Source organism: Bactrocera oleae, chromosome 4, assembly GCF_042242935.1.
Source record: "Bactrocera oleae isolate idBacOlea1 chromosome 4, idBacOlea1, whole genome shotgun sequence".
Classification (NCBI taxonomy): Eukaryota; Metazoa; Arthropoda; class Insecta; order Diptera; family Tephritidae; genus Bactrocera; species Bactrocera oleae.
In genome coordinates, this window is record NC_091538.1 from 14,788,751 (window position 1) to 14,804,926 (window position 16,176).

The window sequence follows — 16,176 nt, forward strand, 5'->3', positions numbered from 1 at the left end:
AGTATCAATCACAAAACTAGTCTGACAAATATTGGCTAGGTAGTGCTTAGTGTCCGAGCTCCGATTCTACTTTTCAATTAAAAATTGTTTTCTGATATGTCTCACACATCGACAGGCAATTGCATACTTCCGAGCTTATCATAAACTCATATGCCGTAAGAAATCGGCTTAAAGCTCAAAATCAAGCAACAAAAATTAAGAACTTGTAGCAGTTAAGGCAAATGAAAGTCTAGGTTCTTTAACTGGAAAGAATTAGTTTTGCAGCTTCCTTTGTCGTATTGGCTACCCTTGTCTTTTGCATGGAGTAGTGTGGTGGTGGTTTAAAATATGTTCGTTCGCCAATGAGATTTTGTGATTTTTAGGTTAGAATTTTTAAGGTTTAACACTCAAACTTTTTTTGGCGAGTTTTGTGGTTATCAGTCTGGTATGTATTACAGCCTCTACTCACTAACCACAGCAAGCGAATTATCGATATTATATGAAGCGGGTTACCTTAAACGCCAAATATTTTCACTGCGGAAGGGCAATAATAATGCGATGCGTTTGTTTAATTGAATCATTGATTTTTATTTGTTACGAAATATACAATTATAGAGTTTGTATGTGTGTATATATGTAGGTATGTATGTACGTATGTATATAAATATAAACTTTTAAGCATTCACTATACACTAAATACTTTATCTTCTCATAGCCCCGTTCAACGATAAATATGGGGGTGGATAAGTTGAATACATCGAATTCTGTTGTGCTCGCTGAATGGCACAGGCATCGGGATATTGCGATTGCATATTCATTACCCCCATTTGCATTGGAATCTGCGAATTGGAATAATCACCGCCAGCAGCATAGGTCGGTGTGGCCGCCGCTTGTGGTGTCGTCATGCGATAACCATTTATTGCACCATATGGTGGCATCAAATTCGGACTAATGTGTACATTGGTGGTGCGACTGGTGGTCGATGATGTGGTCACCGACGATACGGCAATATGTTGTACCGGCGCCGATGCTGTATTACGCGTATTCCTATTCACATTTTGTGATGTCGCAATCGGTGCAATATTCATGTTGCTTGAATAGTATTTATGATATTGCAGTGGATTGATTTGCGGTTGCAGCATATTGGGTGGTGTGCCCAAACTACGATTTTGCGTCACCAATAGATGTGGTGGCGGTGTCATCGAATTGTGTGACACTGGATGATGTGGCGGTGGTGTCAAATTCACCTGACCAGCCGGTGAAGTGTTGCATGGCTGTATGTCTAAACCATTTGTTAATTGTTGTAATTTCGAGAGGCTACATAGATTACCAACTTGTGTTGGTGTGGTGCCGGCATTCGATGATGACGATTCGGAAACATTATCTTGTGCCAATTGTGAGTCACCATTGCCGCTAGACGAGCTCGCCGAAGGATCTGGACTGATATGAATGACACCAACACCGCCGCCACCACCACCGCCACCGCCATTCGCATTGGTCGCAGCCGATGAGGCCGGTACGGGTACGCGTGATGTGGCCGCCTCATTCGCTGTTAAATTATTTTGTAAATAGAAATTATTTACAGCACATGCTGATGGTGAGGACTGATCCAACGTGCGTTGATGTGGACTAGATAACGAATGTGCAGTGTTGCTGATGGCCATACGTTGTGGTATAACTGTGGGCATGGAAACAATATCATAGGAGTTGGTTGCATTCGAAGAGTAATTTTGTATGTTTGGTGGTATGGATGTGATATAGTCAATATGCATATTTTGTTGGTGGTGATGTTGACCGCTTAGTTGTGAATATTGTTGTTGCATATTATGTAAATGTTCTTGCTGTGATTGCAAGAGATTTTGATTATTATTGACACTCTGTTGTTGTTGCTGTTGTTGAGAGACATTGACAGCAGCATTAGTGGGCGGTGTGCTTTTAGGCTGGCGATGTTGCTGTTGCTGATTGTTGCCAGTTGTGTTGCCGCCACGTATAGCCTTTGGTGTAGATGCACGCTGATTCGAACTGCTGGCTACCAATTCAGCCTAAAGAGAAAGCGAAAAGAAAAAATTTTAAATATAGTGTAAACAAGGAAACTCTTAACTTCGCTTGCACCGAAGCTATAATAAACTTCACAAATAAAAGTTTTCCATAAAATAACTTGATTTCGATAGGTCAGTTTGTATGGCAGCTATAACCTATAGTGGTCCGATATTGACGGTTCTGTCAAATTAGCAGCTTTTTGGGGAAAAAATTATGTGTGCAAAATTTCAGATCTAGATCTCAAAAACTATGCTTATATATAGACAGTCAAACAGATGAACAAACAGGCGGACACTGCTAAATCGACTCAGTTCGTCACGCTGATTATTTATAAATACATATACTTCATAGGGGCTCCGACGTTTCCTACAAACTTTGTGGCAAACTTTTTATACCATGTGCAGGGTATAAAAAATAATATTTGCTGAACTTCTAACATTAGCTAACCATTCGTCTATTCGAATGAATTGAATAAAATTGTGTTACTCTCTCACCTATTATCACCAGTCGCGATTTTCAGTGCATTATAATATGGTAAAAATCGATGGGTAAAAAAAACCCGTTCCGGATTTTGCCAGGACAAATATGGTCACCTAATTCTAACCTTATTTATTACAAATTTTCCAAATACCTGCTGATTGACTTTGCGATTTTGCTGCCCATGTTGTTGTTGTTGTGAGGCTGTAAGCGAATTTAAGCCCTGCGCGCTGCTCGACGGCATATTTAAATTGAGATTAGCTTGCTGCTGTTGTTGTTGAATGTGTGAAGTTTGTATGGCCATGTGCATCGGTGTATTTCCCGAATGGCTTTGCATTGAACAATCAGAATATTGTGATTGTTGTTGTTGCTGCTGCTGCTGTTGTAAGTGTGGTGTGGTAGAAGGTATTGGATCTGGTGTATTTTGTTGTATATCACTGCCAATACTCGATGGCGAATCCATATTCATCGGCACAGTCATGCCGCAATCATAATGATGCAAATTACTCGCCGAATGATTTGACGAGCCTGAACTATACGCCATTGGTGTTGTAATATCTTGTGTCGCGGCCTGTTGTTGTTGATGCTGCTGCTGCTGTTGTTGTTGTTGTTGTTGATTGGCGGCATTATGTGCGCTCAGCTTTACCTTATTCTCTTCAGCGGCACTCAAATTGTTGTGCTCCCCGCGCACTTTCTGACCGCATAAAGCTTGTTGAGCGAGCGCATTACTGGGTATGGGTATTGGATTGTAAAATCGAGAACTAGCGTTAGGCAAGAGATTTAAAGATTTGATGTGTTGTGTTTGGTCTGTGGACATTTTGTGGGATTTTGTTTGTATATTATTGCATTTCTGAGCATAAGCGGACGCTTGAGGATTTGAAAAACCACAATTATGTGGATCCTCCCGGCTGCCGCTAAAGCTTTGACTGTTCGCATTTGCACTACTCTTAGCCGAATCTTCCTTCTTGCAGGCGCTCATTTTTCTATCGCTTTTCAATTTATCTTTTGTATGTTGTTGTTGCTGCTGTTGCTGTTGTTGCTGCTGTTGCTGTTGTTGCTGCTGCTGCTGTTGCTGTTGTTGCTGCTGCTGCTGTTGCTGCATATGCTGATGCGCATGATGCTGTATAGCGGATTGGTAGAAATTCTGCGTAAAATTGTGCGAATAAGCCATGCTTGTGGCTAGATCTTTGAATTTATTTTGATTCTTATGACTGGCGGCCTCCAATGTTGACAAATTGTAGCCATAGTAGTCCCATTGCCAATATTGTGGCGTATTTGCGTAATTCGGTATTTGATTTATGGCAAACGGCGTGGCAATCTTATTTAAATCCATTGAGTTTTGCATTTTCTGATGCTCGGCAGCGGCAACTGCGGCCGTGTTGTATGGATTCTTCTCATGCAAGGATAACAGGGCGGCGTCGCTGCCTTTATTGGTTATAACTTGTACTTGCTTGTCTTCCTCTTTTATCTTAATGTCTGTATGTGTAATTATGGATTTTTGTTTATCCTTAACGGTTTTCATAAACGAAGTATTGCTACTCGCATCGTTGCGACCGGTATTTATGGCGTTAGTATTTGATATGACAGCTTGATTGGCGGCGCTCTTCTTAACAGACGCTTGCATATGTGCCCTCTGCAATTCCAATGTGGCTGTTGCAGCTGCCGCCGCGGCAGCGGCTTCATTCATTTTTTGTATTTTTAATTTATTCAGTTCACTGCTTTCATGCATATTATTTGATTGGGTGTAAATCTTCTCCTTTCTTTCGGCAACTGCGCTTTCCATAGAATTTTTGATCTTCTTCTCATTCATTTTGCTCTCAGGCGCATTGTCTGCATAGGGTTTTGTGTGTGGCGATGCTGTTTTAATATTCATGATGGGTTTGGTTTCAACAAGCTGATCAGTTTTGCAGATAATTGCTGCTTCACTGGTTGTTGGCTTGGGTATTTGCAGCTGCTGTGCTGGTGCAACTGTTGCCGTGGTTGGTGTTGCGACTGCTGTTGGCATCGGTGTCGCTGTTAATACCGGTGTGGGTGCAATTACAGGTGCAGACGCAATTGCTGTGTTAGTTGGGGGCATTGCGGTTGGTGCGACTAGTGATGGTGCCGTCAATGCAGCGGGCATTGTAACAGTTGCTGCTGCTGCTGCTGTTGTTGTTGTTGTTGGTGTGGTTGCCGTTACGGCTGCAGCAGCCAATTGTTTTGTATCACTTCTACTTTCGTAGATATCTTTCTGTTCGTCATCCTTGCTGCTTTTCTCATTCGTAAGGCACGGCGAATTCGCACAATCTTCTTTTATTGTTGGTTTTGGTGAAATTTGTGCTACCATTTTAGGCGATGCCTCAGTTTCAATACATTCTATTTTACATAATGGTTCCTTAACAACTGTTGTAGTTGTTGGTGTTACCTCTGTTGTGATCGGCTCACTTTTAGTGGCAGCAACTGCAGTCGCATTAGCTTTAACTTCGATTTCGGTTTTTTGTTCAACATGTTGCACAGTATTGTCTGCAGGCATAGCAGCAGCATCTTTAGCCACTTCGTCCAAAATTTTTGGTTTATCATCGTTGACATTGACAACGGCAATTGTTGTTGCATTATCGCTGGCGGCATTTACGCTCTTAACATTTACTTCGTTTTGCTCGTTCTCATTCTCGTGCGGCGACTTTTTAGTATCGTTCAAATTCAACTTCGGCTCTGCTGTGACACTGGCGCTGGTGGTGTCGGTATTCTCCACCATTAATTCGGCAAAGGTCTTCTTTGTCTTCTTCGCTACGGCTTCCAACACTTTTTCATCGTTCCCCGCTGGCAACGCGGATGTTTCGGTTTTCAACGGCGCCGTTTGTTGTATCGGCTGTTTTATTTCTTGTACTGGCTCTGGTTCTGATTGCATTTGCGTTTGTTGAGATTGTTGTTCTTCTTTTTGCTCAGCAATTGCATTTGTCGCAACGTCTGCTTCGACGTTCTTTATTACTGTTTCGGAAACGGTGTTAGCTGCCGGTTCTGTATTGTTTTTTGTTTCCTGCTTGCTGTCCGGTTCTTGCTCAGCAATGTGCGGTTCGCTGGTTACACTGTCATTTTTAGCGCTGTTGGTGTTACTGTCATTATACATGTCATTGGTTTTCTTCTCAATGCTCTTCTTGCCACGCAATTTGGGTACGGTTGTGATCGGTTTATCATTATTACAATTTTTTATTGATTTATCTTCAGCCGTCTCTTCCACTCCTATGCATTCTTTTGCCGCTTCGGGTTCGACTATGGCTTCAGGTGCAGGCTCTGGTACCGTTTCCGCTGCAGGTTCAGGTTCAGGCTCCGGCTCAGGTTCAATAGCCATTTTCTCTACCGAATTCGTCTCTTCTTGTTTAATATTCACCTTTAATTCATTTTGTCGTTCAAAATGTTTCCGTTTATTGGTGGATACAATGGGTGTACTTTGATTACGATTCGCCAACCTTTGTGCGCGGCTGCTTGGTTTGTCATCTTCAATACCCATAGCATCCATCGCTTCACCTTTCGTCTTATCTGCAACAACAACTGGTTGCACAGGTGAATTTTGAATTCTTCGTCTTTTTTCAGGCTTATTGCTGATTTCCGGCTCTTCAACCGTCGGCGGTGTAATGCCGTCATCTCTGCTAAGATGGCGTTTGCGTGGATTCCTCCTGGCGACTTCTACGACAATACTTGTGGCCGCTTTTACGTATGCATTATCACTGTTCGTGTCAATTTTTGTGACTACTGTTTCCGGTAGCTTATTTTGCACGTGTGCGTCTTGACTCGGCGGTTCGTTGCTTTCGTCTACCACCTCATGCATGGAGTTTTTTAAATCGGTATTAGTATTTTTTACATGCGCGGGTTTACGCTTGTGAAAATTTAGTTCGACAGTTGCGCTGGCGATTTTATCATTGCTGAAATTGGACAATTTACTTTTACTGCTGTGCATGCTGCCGCCATCATTCGTAATCGTTTCCTTTTTTATAAAATGCGCATTGTTCGCAATCAGCGAATTCGATTTTCGTGATCTAATACGTTCGATAGCTATCTGATCGGACCTCGTGGAGCTATCCAAGAAACTCTCTTCAGAGGATTTTGTGCCATCGCCAGTCAATGATTTGGACAACAGCGGACTCCAGCGCAAACAATCCGTCTCTAATGGTATACGTTTGGAGTTCTGCAGTTTCTTATAGTGTGATATCACTTTCTCCCAATCAACCTTGATATTGATCTGGTAACGTATGTCGTCTTCATTCTTTCGCAATTTAATAAAATTTAACAATTCAAATGCCAATGCTATATCGGAAACGGTTAGTCCTGTTTTGTTGGCAATATCTTTGAAGGTGATGCGTCCATCATTTCTGTGACTGTAAATATATTCCAAAATTATGGATTTCCAGTAGGAGAAATATGAGAGTCTGCCCAAATCGGATAGTGGCTTTTCTGGTGTGCCAACTTGACCCTCTTCCCGACTCAACAGATAACTAAATTCAATAAGGAATCTACCGAAACCCTGCCTTTGAAATTGTGGCATTGTCAATATGCAGGATACATTAAACTTCTGTGCGCAGTGTTTCTCTTTAGAGAAATAGCCAACCAGATGGCAACCTTTCTTATCGTTTTTTGTTAAAATATAAAACAAAAACGGCTCAACGTCATAGTAAAGTGTTTTATGATCCAGAAACAGTTTGGCCAGCAAACATAGATTTTGACAATATATCTTGTTAATATTGCCATCGACCTCAAATACCGATATATCGTTATGACGATATATTTCGGTGCCTGGTGGTTGCTTCCAAAGACATTTGTTTTGATGCCGATCCAACACAGATCTGCTCTTTGTATATTTCAAACAAAATTCGCACAAATACAATTTGGGTAGTCTACAAAAGAAATGCAGTTATAACGTAAATTAAAATATGCAATAGGTAAGAAAGTTTCCAAAAAAAAAAATATATTAATAATATAAAATAAAAAACTATAAAAATAAAATAAAAAATTATAATAATAAAATAAAAAATTATAATAAAATAAAAAATTATAATAAAACAAAAAATTATAAATAAAATAAATTATATGTAAAACAAAATTTAAAAAAATTTAAATTAAATAAAATAACAAAGAACAATAATAAATAAAATAAAATAAATTATATTATATGTAAAAAAATATTAAATTTAATTTTAAACATTAAAAAAAAATAAAATAAAAAAAAATATAATATATAATATATAAAATAAATAAATTATATGAAAAAAAAAAATTATAATAAAAAAAATTAAAATTTAATTCAAAAATAAAAAATATAAATAATAAAATAAAATAAAAAATTATAATAATAAAATAAAACAATACAAATAAAACAAATTATATGTAAAAAAAAATTAAAATAAAATTAAAACAAATTTAAAATAAACTATATGTAAAAAAAAATAAAATAAAATAATATAAATTAAATAAATTATATGTAAAAAAACTATTATAATAAAATAAAAAAAATTTAAATATAAAAAAATTTAAAATAAAATAAAAAATATAAATAATAAAATAAAAAATTATAATAATAAAATAAAAATATATAAATAAAATAAATTATATGTAAAAAATAAAATAAAATATAAATAATAAAATAAAATAAAAAATTATAATAATAAAATAAAAAATATAAATAAAACAAATTATATGTAAAAAAAAAGTATACGTAAAAAAAATTTTAATTAAATTTAAGTAAAATAAAAATAAGCATAACAAAAATAAAACATACCTGGCATATTCTTGTGGAAAAGGACTCGAATACCAGGTTTCGATATGCCACTTTCCGATTTCAATTGCCGATGGACAACGCTCTTGTGTTGGCCCAATATTGGCATTTGTTAGCGCATTTAGGCTTTTCAATTCCGTTATTTTCTTTGCAGCATTCTCACGTATTTTCTTATAAATTGTTATATCACTCTGTTCTACGCCATTTGGTAGCGGTTGATTTTCTATATAACAAAAGCACAAGCATGTCAGTGCGATATATAAACAAAATAATTTTATATGAGACAAATTTTAGTTTAATTTTTAGTACTTTTTATTATTGAAATAACATGTTCCCAATAAAGTCTTTACTTTTGTCTTTTTGATATTATTTCTTAAATTATATATAATGCTTACCAAATGGATTCTCTGGATACACCTCTTCATATTCGACCTTCTCATTGGAGGAACTTTCTTCATTTGTAAAGGGCTTTACGCCTCTAGCGTAATTTGTATTTTCCATCATTTGATACTTGATAACAGTGCTTTCATTCAAATAGGGCACCTCATCGTCATCGCTCTTATAGACGGTACGTTTTGTATCCAGGGGCGCAGACTTGAGTGTGGCTACTTTCTTTTTCTGCACTTTTTCCACTGGTTTTTTTGCACTTCGATTGGCAGCGACTTCTACTGACGCTACACTGGTCTCTGGCAAGTCATCCTTTTTTGCTGTTGCTTTGGTTGTACGCGTTTCCATTTGGTCAACTTCGTTGCCAAGATTTTGTAATGGCTTGTAATTCATTTGTTTGTTTCGCGTGTTTATCTCATCGGGTACTAAATTCTTATTGAAACCAGTTAAAATATTGCCACACTTTTTTAGCGCGAAACTATCCGTTTCCATATTTCGCGATTGTGAAAATATGTCAACACGATTTTTAGCAACAGCAGCAAAGCCCCAATGTTCATCTTTTGATTTGGTATTTTGTGACGTGTAATTTTTTGCTGGTACATTAATTTCTTTCTTTACTGGGATTTGTGAAATGAATATATTTGATTTGGACTCACTTTTATCCGAGTCACAATCATCGTCATCATTTTCTTCATAATTATCTTCTTCATTGTCGAATTCGGAACTATCACTGCTACTCTCGCTCGAATCGGAACCCGAACTGCTTGAAGAACATGAACCCGATGAAGTGCTATCGTCTTGATTGTCATCATCAAAGTCCATATTATCATCTTCATCGCTATCACTCGAAGAACTCGACGACGATAAATCTGATGGTGTTTTCTTTTTTGTACGTTTTGTATCGTTCGTCGATGCATCCAATTTATTAAGGAACCCCGCAAATTGTCTGCGCTGTCTAAACATTTTCAAATGCGAATTATGCGCAATACTCTTTTGTAAATTCTGTGAAGATTTAATAGCTTGACTTAGAGAAATGTCTTTGTACATTTCTTTGGAACCTTCGTATTTTGAAAGTTTTGATGTTGTTGGATTATTGTCTATTTCATCTATAATTTGACGTTTACATGAAATTCCGGCCGCCGCACCCATACTACGCTTATCCTTTAGCTTGCCACCAATCCATTCTTTATGCCGTGTTCCAGTGTATTCAGAAGTTGATGCCATCACGAGCTTGCCACCTCTGGTCGCTTTATACGTTTCACCTACTGTTTGACTTCTGAAATAAGAGCAATTTATATATTTATATTACCAAATCTGTCAGAGCAAAAATCGCAAAACTATGCAAATGAACTTTTAACTTGCACTTACCGATTTTTAACTGTTTCCAAGCCTTTCTTCGTCACCTCTTTCTTAACAACATCAAAATTTTGCAGTATGCAATTTTTGCATCTAAAATATATATAAAATTTATTTTTTTTTTTAGAAGTAAACCCAGCTTTAAATTACCTATAAGGATGCTTGGGCTTTTTATCTGGTACAGTGTCCAAACATGTTAAATGATACATTTTCTTACAGGCCGAGCATTCCAGCAAACACGGTCCCCGGTCGGTGCATTGGCAGATACTACATTCCGCGCAATTTTTACAATACCATATGGAACCTTTCGTAACTAGCATATATAGTAGCACATATGATTGTGATTTACACTTCGCTGCTATATTTGCACATGTCGTGTGTAATGACATGCCGCACTTTTTGCAAGAGCTCAGTGGCTCAGGTATACCATTTCGATTTTTTTGTGCATCACCGGAACAGTAGGAACAATTATCGTCACCCTTTGTGCAAGAAAAAAACAAATGACAGTAATAAATCAGTATTACCTCTACTAGGTTGTCACTAAACTATACTTACAGTAGTCACGGTAACCTCCAAGGTGGATGACGACTTTCGTGGTGTAGTTAGTGATCGCCCCTTTTTGTATAATTTTCCTTCCTGTACAAGAAATCCAGCATCCACTGCTTTTCTAATAGAACTTTTTATAATAGCACGAAAATCAACGTCGGGACCAAGATCTATGTTATTAAACTTTTGTATATAATTTTCAATTGTTTTTATTGTTGATCCCTCGCATTCACCTAAATCATGCACTGCTTTTGCAACTATTTTACACAAATTGCTATTTTTTTCTATTTTAATCCGCCTCTTTGCCATAGGCGCTTTATAGGAATGTAGTCCTTTATTATATACTTTAATTACGGCACCCGACTCAACCGCTTCTTCTAATTTTTCTGCCACGATATCTTCATGAAATTTGTGATGACTTCCAATCGCTTGGCAAATGCGTTGTACGCTTGGCCTTTGTTTTTGGGAACGTATTTTTGAAATCGCTTCCAAAATCCACTGCTTCCAAGTATCAAGACTTATGTCATGAGCGGATTCCCTCATTTTGTATCTGCAATAGTATGGGCAAAACCAATTAAAATAATATTGGTACAAGCAATATTATTTGCTTTTATTAGCAATTACAGTTTTTTCAGTCTTGTCAGGCTTGCTTATTTTGATTTCTGCATATTTTATATGCAATCATCTTTAAAAAGAAGTTAAATAATAGATTGACACCATTATAGAAATTGCACTACGTATATTATTAATGTGTATGCATTTGTTTTTACATTTGTTTATATGTATATACATGACATATTTAATAACACAAGTGTTTCGACAGCATTGCATTTGCACTTGTGATTTGCCAGCAAGATAGAAAATTTACTTGTAGGTATGCTAACGCGTTTAGATATTCCTTGTACCGGATGAGGTAGTATGCACATAGTATATAAATATGTATGTACTGATGTAGGTCACTAAAACTTTTCACAAATCAAATAACTTGAGAAAAATCAAACAGCATAATTTTCCATATCAGATTACATTTTTTTTTATTTTATATGTCGACGTAATAGATATTGAGCAATTTTTATCAGCTTAATATTGAATAAAACTGTTGCTGGTATTAACTTGTAAAATTTGTTACAAGCCAACCAAAAGCTACGGAACACTCAAACCGTACACACAAAATGATATTGAATTGTATATCTAAACCGTTTTTTACAATGTGTTTTTATAGTAATATTAGAACACTTAAAGCTTTTCTATACCTTATAGATTTATAAATTCTATAACAATGTTTTTATATGTATAATAAAACGTATCTTCTTAGAATTCTGGCACGCCAAGATGCGATTTAGTTATGAATCGTTACATATGTGGTTACTTTTAGTAATATCGTATTACCAGACAGAAATAATGGATGATGGATTTCGCGGGTAATCGTAACTTAGTAATCGATAATTTACGTTTCGGGTAAACGGAAATCATTTTGAAAGAATAAATAAATAATGTATTTAATTTACAAAGATTTAGATTAAATTAAATTTGAAAACATCTAAAGAAAGATATTACAAAATACCATATAAATGACATAAATAAAATTCGATAAGAAAACCATTTTTTCAGTCCACGAAGATGATTTCACTATACCACTGCCAACTTCAATTTAAGGTCACAGACATTCCCATCTGAAATTGTTTTTGGTTTCAATTTTTTGTTAATAAATTTTAAAAAATAAAGTTCACATAAAGTAATAAAACTATATAACATAAAAATTCGAATTTCTTATTCTATCGATATTTACGATAGTTTTTCTTTTGATATGCAACCACCCGGTACTCGATTCCGTGTTTTCCTTTTATACGTTCTCAGCTATACACATCTGTCAACAGTTGATTTGGTGTAAAGAAAAGAGTGGTAGTGTCGTTGATATCCTATTTTTCTGCTTGTAATTGATTTAAATTGAGAAAATGTTTTACAATAAGTTGAATAATTTCAGTATAAAGTTTTAAAATGTTGCAACGACTATAAGATTAAGTATATATTGTTGACTATGTGGATGAACTTCACATACCTATAAGTCTTTGAAATACACTTGTGAATAACAGGTACATAATTTGTTGTTTATTGAAAAATAAGTGATAATAATAATTGTTTATAAACAACGAATGGATAAAGTGTTTCTCGACAGCTCATTTATTCATAAGCCAAAAAATAAAATTTGTAGCTGATATCTACAGATTTATTATAGTTACATGTATAAATGTTATTACGAGTATATGTATTAACATAATGTGTGTATATTATGATTAGAATGCGGTGGAAAGCGAAGTTAAGATTTACTTATGTACGGCCATATGTATCTTCAATTATGTATGTGAAAGAAAATTTTCATTTTCTTGTGCTTTCTTGAATTCAACGTAGAAAAAATGTAGGTTTTTGTGCAAAAACAAAAGAAACTAAATGTTCCTACAACTCTTCACACATATTTTCCGTTTTAAATTACCCTACAAATACTCTTTTTTGTGAAGAATCTAGTGCACATACCTACATTCACATCTTGATTTGTGATGCTAATACATAGTGTGATACACGGCTGAATCATTAATGTGCTTAAATAAATGTAACAAAAAAATGTTAAGGATTAATAAAATTAATAAATTTTACATTCCGGCACTCCTTTTTCATTGGCAGTAACACTTAACACATATGTATGTGTGTGATTACATATTTATCACTGTATTAATATGTCGGCGTGTACAACTCATTGCCCTTTTGCAAAAGCAGATGCGTGAAGATTTGTGTTTGCTTCAAGTGCTGATACGAAATTTTGTACCTACATGTCATTTACAAATATACTTATGTATATACTTAATAATTTTGTTGGTTATACTACTAATACCCGTTCTTAATGGGCCTCATATATATTAAATCGCCAAGCGAATAGTCAATGAATTGATTCGTAATTCACAAGTATTTTAATTAATAATATTTTTGTGTTCATCTGCCTACTAATGTATTTAATAATTCACAGAAAATTATAATGGATTCCCAAAATCATATGGATACGTACAATGAGAATGCTGCATTGAATCCGCCTGCCATAAATAGGCCGGCAGAACCATTCCAACCTTTTTTGCGACCGGAAATCACAGGCCTCAATCCGGAAGATCCTTATGCACAGTATCTAAGAAACCAGGAATCACTGCTTTTAAACGATATGAACGCTAAACAATCATTAGATATGTTAAAACAACAAACCAGCGCACTTGACGCATTAGGTTATCCCTGTATTGGTGGTAATAGTTATCCGCCGAATGACCACTTTGGACAGAAAAGAAAGAAAGACTCCGAAAACGATGAAATGGTAGAGGCAAAGAAATTAAGTAGCAATAACATGTCTGCGGAAGAGAAAAAGACTGCAAACATGCGTAAAAATATACGAGATGTCTTCGATGAAAATCAATTGGATACGAATACACTAGCAGCACAACGTGAAGAAACTGAACGTCTGGCACGTGTTGCTGAACAACAGAAAATCATACGTGAAACACAACGCCAGGCAGCGGTCAATAGAAGTTTTGTGCGCACACAAAATAAAGTACTCTCCCTTTTACAAAGTGGTACAACATTTGCAAAGGTCACCAGTGAAACACCATTCGAAGAAGTCGACACAACTTTAACAGAGTCTGAACAAAATGAAAGTCCACAAGCCCTACCCATTGTCAATGATGAAGATAAGCTTACTAGTAAAGTGGAAACGGAAAGTGTTTCACAAAAAGACGTTAAACCAATTTCGCCAACACCAATTGATGATGATGATGATGACAATGTTAAGCCTGCAGAAGAACAAGTTATCAGCGACGTGGTGACAATAGAAGATAGTTCCTCTGAGGACGATTGCATTATGCTATCTGACGATGAAGAGGAGCTAGATGATGAAGAAGAGGTGGACGATCCGAGCAATAGCGGTCTACATGTTAAAGATGCTTACAATGTGGCCGATGAGCAAGGACGTGTTTTAGTTAATATCGGTCATCCCGAGGGCGAAGATGACATATTCGTAGCGCCACAAATAGCACGCACTATCAAACCACATCAAATTGGTGGTGTGCGTTTTCTTTTCGATAACATAATTGAATCAACGAAACGTTTTAAAAGTTCCAGCGGTTTCGGTTGTATACTCTCGCATTCAATGGGTTTGGGAAAAACGCTACAAGTGATTTGTTTCTGTGATATCTTCCTGCGGCATACACCATCCAAAACAGTGCTTTGTGTTATGCCCATCAATACATTGCAAAATTGGGTGTCCGAATTTAATATGTGGTTACCGAAATACTCTGATAATCCCGAACATATACGTCCCAGACAATTTGACGTTTTCATACTCAACGATCAGCATAAAACACTAAGTGCACGTGCCAAAGTTATACTTAAGTGGGCCGAAGAAGGTGGTGTGCTGCTCATAGGCTATGAATTGTTTCGATTGCTGGCATTAAAATTGATGTCGACACGTAAACGTCGCAGCAATAAAGCGGGAAATTGTGAACGCAGTGGCACAGAAATGAATAGACGTTTAATGGAGAGTGTACATCAGGCATTAGTCAAACCCGGTCCGGATTTGGTTATATGTGATGAAGGCCATCGCATTAAGAATGCACATGCCGGCATATCACTTGCACTGAAACAGATACGCACACGCCGTAGAATTGTATTAACCGGCTATCCATTACAAAATAATCTGCTAGAATATTGGTGTATGGTGGACTTTGTGCGTCCCAATTATCTAGGCACACGCAATGAGTTTTGCAATATGTTTGAACGACCCATACAAAATGGCCAATGTATTGACTCAACGCCGGAGGATCACAAATTGATGCGCTATCGAGCGCATGTGTTACATTCGCTGCTTTTGGGCTTTGTGCAACGGCGTTCACATGTTGTGCTACAACAAACACTACCTAAAAAATTAGAATATGTCGTACTAACGCGTATGACAACGTTTCAACGGCAACTTTACGATACATTCATGAATGATATAGTGCGTACCAAATCTGTTCCTAATCCCTTAAAAGCCTTTGCTGTGTGTTGTAAAATATGGAATCATCCTGATGTTTTATATAGTTTCTTGAAAAGAAAAGAAATTGACTTGGAATTAGAAATGGAGGAAACCGAGGTTATTGGCGAGCCAACAACAACAACTACAACAACAACTGTTGTTACACCGTTATGTGCAGTTGAAAAAGCCACGTCGCTGGAAGATAAGCCAACAAACGAAGGCGTTGTTAATGAACCAATTTGTCAAGATGGCAAGCCCAAAGAAGATCTTTGCTCCGAGGCCAATTCGCCGGCATCAGAGTGCAAGCAGGTGGATCAACAATCGCCAGCAGATATGACACAGCGTGAGGGGCAGGCTTTGGTGGCGAACAAACCGAACACGGAGTTTTCCAATTTGATGAAGAGGTATGTGATAGCATATATGCAATAACGGGCTAAAATCGGGCACATATTGGTTATGCGCCTTAAAATATGCAACAACGTACAAAAAAATTGCATATATTGATTAGGCGCCTAGAAGTATGCGACATTATAGTAATTAAAAATTAATATCTGTTTTTATATATAATCTAATCGAGATTTGTACAAAAAAGGATTTTATT

The 16,176-nt window shown here is 36.6% G+C and overlaps 2 protein-coding genes across 8 annotated transcripts in view; one reads left to right on the forward strand and one right to left on the reverse strand.

Annotated features, from left to right (window-relative positions):
- LOC118683211 (helicase ARIP4) overlaps positions 1-16,176 on the forward strand; it is a 46,299-nt gene that overhangs the window by 25,285 nt on the left and 4,838 nt on the right. For 2 of the 4 annotated variants that reach the window (XM_036375413.2, XM_036375417.2), the window contains exons 1-2: positions 12,469-12,624; positions 13,551-15,979. In XM_036375413.2, the coding sequence (XP_036231306.2) occupies positions 13,560-15,979 (2,420 nt within the window). In that variant the 5' untranslated portion in view covers positions 12,469-12,624; positions 13,551-13,559. Of the gene's footprint in view, positions 1-12,467; positions 12,625-13,550; positions 15,980-16,176 lie in introns of those variants that run through there. The other 2 variants (XM_036375416.2, XM_036375414.2) reach the window with 2 other exon arrangements.
- On the reverse strand, positions 543-12,414 carry enok (enoki mushroom). Of its 4 annotated transcripts, XM_070107736.1 has the most exons (10): positions 12,321-12,414; positions 11,785-12,204; positions 10,541-11,081; positions 10,136-10,464; positions 9,998-10,078; positions 9,286-9,905; positions 8,638-9,222; positions 8,246-8,465; positions 2,651-7,364; positions 543-2,021 (listed from the first exon to the last, which is right to left on the reverse strand). In XM_070107736.1, the coding sequence occupies exons 3-10, from the start codon at positions 11,072-11,074 to the stop codon at positions 681-683; spliced, it is 8,424 nt and encodes a 2,807-aa protein (XP_069963837.1). In that variant the 5' UTR covers positions 11,075-11,081; positions 11,785-12,204; positions 12,321-12,414; the 3' UTR covers positions 543-680. The 4 variants fall into 4 exon arrangements, with proteins under 4 accessions (XP_069963837.1, XP_069963834.1, XP_069963835.1 ...); XM_070107733.1 differs by having other exon boundaries at positions 8,638-9,905; XM_070107734.1 differs by having other exon boundaries at positions 8,638-9,905; positions 11,437-12,204.

Bases quoted from the DNA above. Each gene is read 5' to 3' on its own strand.
- enok (XM_070107733.1), bottom strand. From the start codon at position 11,074: ATGAGGGAATCCGCTCATGACATAAGTCTTGATACTTGGAAGCAGTGG. The intron at 10,465-10,540 runs GTAAGTATAGTT...TCTTGCACAAAG, and splicing joins TGGAGGTTACCGTGACTACT to GGTGACGATAATTGTTCCTA. The intron at 7,365-8,245 runs GTATGTTTTATT...TTTCTTTTGTAG, and splicing joins TTTCCACAAGAATATGCCAG to ACTACCCAAATTGTATTTGT.